Source organism: Zophobas morio, unplaced genomic scaffold (assembly GCF_036711695.1).
Source record: "Zophobas morio isolate AGI-343-1 ecotype UQ-CSIRO unplaced genomic scaffold, CSIRO_AGI_Zmor_V1 ptg000002l, whole genome shotgun sequence".
In the NCBI taxonomy this organism is placed as follows: domain Eukaryota; kingdom Metazoa; phylum Arthropoda; class Insecta; order Coleoptera; family Tenebrionidae; genus Zophobas; species Zophobas morio.
In genome coordinates, this window is record NW_026972107.1 from 24,789,672 (window position 1) to 24,796,480 (window position 6,809).

The following is a 6,809-nucleotide window of genomic DNA, read 5'->3' on the forward strand; positions in this document are numbered from 1 at the left end:
CTTAAAATAATGGTCAGTTTTGTTCGTGAGTAACGAAGGTCCCTGTCCGGACCTGGATTATTCTTCTTTCTAACATCTGGGGATTACCGCCACGCGACAACTTTAAGTTGTAAATATCTCTTGCTATTGTACTACTGTCCGTCTCGTTATAGTCAATAAAATTTTATAGGGTACAACGATATTTCCTAAACTATATATAGAAGTGCTTTAAAGGAAAGCTATTAGTTAGAATCGAAATAAACATCCCAAGATATTTTGTAGAGAAGACATTAAAACGTTTTTGTTACAGACATAAAAGAGCAAAATAGGCATCCTGTTTTTTTAATATGCAACTCTAATTTTTGTGTTGATTTGGTCATTAATATGCTTATGGGTTGATATAGATTTTGGAGTAGGGGTGGTATGTAAATGTGTGAAATAAGCAAACATTCTATTGCTTTCGTTTTTAATGAAATGCGACTATTGCTGTCTACCAGAAAGAAACTGTACTGCAAAGTCGAAGTATAATTACAGAAAAAACAGAACAAATTTTAGCATTTTTGGTACGTGATTTTTTTAAGAGCAACTAAGGCCCACTTTTACAAATCGTGGATAAACATGGGAATAGTTATCCAAGGTATAAATATATCCCGTCATTTAACCCTTGGATAAATCGGTACTACTTTTACAATAATTTTTATCTGATCGTTAGTTATCCCTCGGTTTACCTAATTTTGTTGTGATGTTGGTAACAAAATGATATGTAAAATGTCAAAAATATTGACACAACAGAAGTGTGTTATCCAAAAGTTTACAGAAATTTTAATAAATATGGGGAAAACAGGTGGAAGTTTTTGATTCCGGTAGTAATGAAGAGATCAGGAGCCAGGTAGGACGAATGGGACGTCCAAAGGGACATTGACATTAACATTAACGTTAGTAATCAAAATTACAATTTTATTCCCATTTTTTCTCGGTGATGAGATTCATGCGTGAATGTGAATTACGCCCACAATGTTCATCTCCTCCTGGATCTTCTTTACAATAACATTACCAAAGCAATTTTTCTATGATGCAGAAATTTTTCCTTGGATCTGCTTTGTGACAACATTACTCTCACAATTTTCATCTATAATGTAGAAGTTTCTCATTCTATCATCTTTGCAGCGGCAATCGACAGCTAGGGTTTGGTCACGTAGCAAGGGCTAATGGGTTAATAATAAATAATGTGCATTAGCGATTGTAATACGACTTTTTCAGAGTGTGTCTCGATTTTTTATTATGCTGATTATTAGAGTGATTAGGAATATTATAAATCTATATTCGTGAAAAAAGCAATTTATGTACATGCAACCATCGTAGGTTAACTTTTTGGAGGTTATGTTGTTCATTTTGATAAAACTGAAGAAACGAGAGAATAATGTGGATCTACACCTTCTAAAAGAAAAAATAGAGTCAATAGTTTCGAATCAGTTATGAAAATGATGTGGGATAGTGTTATTATCAATTACTATTCCTTAGATAAATTCTTATCCCATGTCCACAGCGAGGGTTAAGAAATACCGTTGTTTATCCCTAATTTTATCTATTCCGTAGTTATCCTATGTCTGTAAAATCAATATCCGACGTTTATCCAAGGAATAGAGTTATCCTTGGTTTATCCCTGGTTGGTAAAATTGGGCCTAAATGTTTTATAAATATAGTAAATATTAAATTCAGGAGTAAAAGACTGCGTTTAGTGCTATAAAATTCTAAATGATTTGGTAATATAAAAACTAGAAAAGAAGGTAAAGTTATGAAAAAAATTACGTACAAAAAAATCAGTATGAAATTTAACCCATAAGTCGAACACCTGAAACAAAACATTTAAAATATTGTTACGAAATAAAGCCACACGCCGCCCCCGTACGACGCCTATGGGTTTTCTGGAGGGCTTTCTAGTATGTACGGCGATGATCGATGGCTCATCGTCGATCGGATGGCGTTCGCTAAAGAAAAGCCTTTAAGCGGAAATCCCGATGGATATTCCAGAAAAACCTCAATCGCCAAATATCTAGAAAGAAAGTATGCGTTTAAAATAGAGACCAACAATTCAGTTCAGTCAAAATAGGGTCCAGTCATGCTGCGCTAGAATTATTTTGTACGTAACCACAAGTGTAATTAGTCGTGTAAATTTAAGTTACTGACCTTTTTTGGACCTAGGCTTCTATGATTATTCTTATTTACATGAAAATAGTACAAGAAATAAGTAAATCATGAAACTAGTATGCCTAAACACAGGTTAAGTTAAAATTAATTTTTTTAAATGTGTTAAAAATATAGATTTTCTCATAATTTAAAAAACATTAATCAGACATTATGTTTGTTGAAATTGGGCATTGAAAATATAAAAATTGAACAAAAAACGTCATAACGAATTCGTAAGACAATGTAATTTTTCAGAAAAAAATAAAATAAATATTCCTTTTCACAACTTAGTCAAAAATAGCTACCAACAAGTATACTTAAAATTTTCAAAAATTTCTAAGATTAAAGTTTATTTTTAATCTGTCTCGGAAACAAAACTAATAAACGTATTTTCTTTCTCAGAAAGAACCGCCAAATATCTATCTGACTTTTATTTGTTTACAAGTATGGTGTGATTAAAAAGTCATGAAATTTATGAAAAAAAAAGTATTTATTAATTATTTTTAACTTTAATACAGCCTTTTGATCAAAAATTTTCGGAATTTAGACAATTTCTTTCAATGTAGTAAAAGTAACCTCGAAAACGACAGTCCATTATCCAAAAGCCTTAATGTAAGTCATCTGTTATACTATTGGGTAATGTACTTAATGCAGTTTTCTCCTGACGAGACGGAAGACTAGGTATGTTGTATTTATATTAAGTAAGTAATTAATATTGAATTGATAATCGTTGTAAAGTGATCGGATTCGACTACTGATGTTAAATAAATAAGTATGTAATGCACATTATCGTCCACAACTTTTACAAACGCTGCAAACTGTACAAATTTTAGTGAAAACACCAGCATTTCTGCATAAAATTGAAAAATGAAAATACTTTTTTTTATATAAAAAACAATTTGAATAAATCTTCGTATTTAAATTGTCGTGTTTATAATAGAAACTTGTTAACCAAATATTCTTCAAAGTGGCGATATGTTTTGAGTAACAACTGTCGTTAAAAAAATAAACTTTCGTAATTCGTTATATGCAGATTTATGGTAATTAAATCGTCAGAAAAAATAGTCTTGAAGTTAAAAAGAACTAATAACATATGTAATAATTAATAACAATAACCATATAGAAGTAATAAATACGTTAAAGATATACAGGTATGGATTATAGTTTTATTCAAATTCTCAGCAAAACGTTATGAAACAATATTTAAAACTTAATATTTTTTAATAAGTATTTATTAATAACTTATATGTAAGATATTATTCGCCTTTAACGTTTTAATAAAACACGGGAATTCCAAATTTTTTTAGTAATTTAATAATTAATTTTAGTATTATTATGAAATAATTCATATTAATATTCTTTCCTTTTCCGGTTTTGTATGTAGGTAAACAAGATTTTTTACTTTTAAAATTCAAATTGATAATAAAAAAAAATACAAGTTAAACTCACTTTATATTTAGTTATACTCAGATAGAAGGATATATCTTTTGGAATCTTTTCCAGGAAAAAAATTGTGTTGCTATAAAGCTTCGTAAAAAAATAGGAGGACTATACGTGTTTCAAAATTCGATTTACTAATCAAACAAACTGACTATTTTAGTAATATCGAGATTTAATATTCAAATAATATTCATCACGTTATAGTTTAGTTTGTGCATATGTTAAACAAAATGGCACGCACTGCGTGCAACATCGGAACTTAGATCGCCAACAGACGGTTTACGTAATGATTTAGCGCTCGAGTAAAGAAATAAATGCTCTTACAATATGTGTTAAAACCATTTCTTAACACTTTTTAATTTGCATCCTATAGCAATAAAAAATGCGTTTTGCAATTTTGAGCAAATTTAAAGTGTTGTAATTACAGATCACCTGTTAATCTTCGCCATGTTCTTAATGACGATGATCATTTTTTTCGAATCAGTCTGTTACGTAACACCGTCCTGGCTATAAATCGTGTTATATTTACTCCCAAATTTAATGTTCTACTTACGTTACTGTATGCATACCAGTGACAAATTAGATAAACTATACATAACACATTACGTTTCGGAATATTTTTAGAATCGTACACGATTATATCATTATGTAGGAAGTCTTAACAAATTACTAGCTTAATTTCTATTCTGTTAACCAATACGTTCTATCATATTACTTCCCTACTTATGTAAAAAGTAAAGGCATTATTAGTTTTAATGCGTGACCCAAATTGTGCATTTTTACACATGAACGGAACCAAGGGTCTTTGGGGAAAGTCATTTTGTATAAATACTTGCTAGTCGAAATGATAATCATCAGTGTGCGTATACCATTTGGACTAATACCACAGGATGAAGTTCATTGTAAGTGAAAAGTGTTTAGTGTTGATTTAAATAACGTGACTCCTTCCAGATTATCTTAACAATAGTCGGCTTGGCTTTAGCCGATGAAGTTCAAGATGAGAAGAAGCTTTCCAAACGTGGTCTAGAACTAGGTGGTTACGAAGAAATAGGTGGTTACGGTGGTTTTGATCACGGTGGTTATGGTCACGGTGGTATAGAATTTCTTGGAGGTCATGGACTGGACCTTGGTCATCACCACGAGCACGTCAAAACCATCACCCTTACCAAAAAAGTGCCATATCCAGTACCCCACCCAGTGCCTTATCCTGTCGTCAAACACGTTCCATACCCTGTGAAGGTGCCAGTTAAAGTTCCCGTTGACAGGCCTTACCCTGTTCCAGTGCCAAAGCCATACCCAGTGGTAGTCAAAAAACCATACCCTGTACCTGTTGCCAAGCCATATCCTGTACATATTAAGGTCCCTGTCAAGGTTCCAGTACCAGTACCTGTGAAAGTACCTGTCCCCAAACCTTACCCTGTTCATGTGCCTAAACCCTACCCAGTTAAAGTACCATACCCTGTAGTCGTAGAAAAGAAAATCCCAATCATTGCCAAAGAAGTTCACCATGGTTATGGGGGTTATTTCGGAGGTTATGAAGGACACATTGAATCTTTCGGCGAAGGAATTGAGTTATCTCATGATCTGAAGCTTTAAATATTACGTCTTGGTAAGATTTTTTTGCGGTTTTGTTATCATTAATTAATTTGTATTTAATTACAGGTCTCTGAGACGCTCAATATTCCATGGTGGTTACATGTGATATTATTTAATGTTTGCGTTTTTTATAAATATTATTGTTATTATATTTTTTCTACCTGATAAATAAAATGTTTTAAAATTTACCGTCACTATTGTCAAAATTTATTTCTGGTTACCGACTGGAATTACAAATCAGAGATCACGACATCTTAAAATATTTTTAAAGCGAATGGTCTAAAATTTCTGCTACACATTGTTAATGTCTGTAAAATGTTACAAAAATATATTGTTGCAGCAATTACTTTAGTTATTTTAACTATAAGTTACAAATAAGATCATCCTTTTTACTTAAACACTAGGAATTGAACAAAATTTTTACTTATAAAAATGTTATAAATTGTTAAGACACATTAAAATCAATTTAGACACATATAATAAATTCCAAGTGATTGTTATTTCAAAAACAGTCAGTGTGTCTCCTAAAATGGTGATCTTACACAATAGAACCTAACGAAAAAAAAGACATATAGTTAATACGTTTAGATGCTAAAATAGAGCAACATCAACAAAGAAAACATACTTAATGTCATTTGATATTTACTGTCGAATTACAATCATTATGCTTATTGGAACCATAATAAAAAGAGATATAAAACTTAGAAAACACGTCATTGTTTTATTCTAAGCCGTCGCTAACACAAGTCTTTGTTTAATACCTACAGTCATTTACAACTTTCAAAATGCTTTGGAGAATGAACGACATACTTCAAGGTAATAATGTTTATTTTATAATATTATAATTTATAAACTAAATTTTAGAAGATGTTTTATTTGCACTAACTGCTCTGCCTGAGTTTTTTCTTTTATCAAAATTCAAATTCGTGGGAATGTTCTGCGTATCTTTCATGTCGGCAACATTTGTACCATGTGGATATGTTTTACTAACAAACCTCGAAAAAGAGTTTTGGAAAAACTACTCATTGCTTGCTTTAGGGGCGGTTCTGGTAAGATTTTTATCTGCAGCTTTTTTTTATCTGCAACTGACTTCTAGGGATTTTCTTGCTATGTCGTCATATTTTGGAAAAAAAACGAATACCTTAATTTAGTAAGTCGAGAATTTCCAAAATTTTGGTCCCCACATTGCGCAGGAAAACAAAATTACCGAATAATTCGTAACTCAGCAAAGCTTGCAAACATTTTCGTCGTCGTTACACTTGTGTCTTCATTTTCGACATCCACCGCGGGTCTGCCGTGGGTTGGTGATGAGTATGACATTATGTTACCAGTGAAGGTTTATACTGATTATTTTGGCAAGTGGAAAAATCCTATTTCCACAATTTATTATTTGTCAGTATATCATGGAGGGTTTACAATGATGGCTACAGCTTTTGTATTAATTCATTTCTGTCTGCACCTTAAAATTCAATTTTTCTTGTTAAAGAAAAGATTGCAGAAATTATATTTCAAAGGGTCCGAAGAAAATGAAGATCTCTTGAGAAATAATGACTATCAAATTCGAGTTACGGAAGAACTAAAAAGCTGTATTCAGTACCACCAATATT

The 6,809-nt window shown here is 31.5% G+C and overlaps 1 protein-coding gene across 1 annotated transcript; it reads left to right on the plus strand.

The window, feature by feature from the left end:
• Positions 1-4,469: 4,469 nt before the first annotated feature.
• On the plus strand, positions 4,470-5,485 carry LOC135131374 (uncharacterized). Its single transcript, XM_064059058.1, has 3 exons — positions 4,470-4,508; positions 4,558-5,215; positions 5,269-5,485. The coding sequence occupies exons 1-2, from the start codon at positions 4,497-4,499 to the stop codon at positions 5,200-5,202; spliced, it is 657 nt and encodes a 218-aa protein (XP_063915128.1). The 5' UTR covers positions 4,470-4,496; the 3' UTR covers positions 5,203-5,215; positions 5,269-5,485.
• The last annotated feature ends 1,324 nt before the right edge of the window (positions 5,486-6,809 follow it).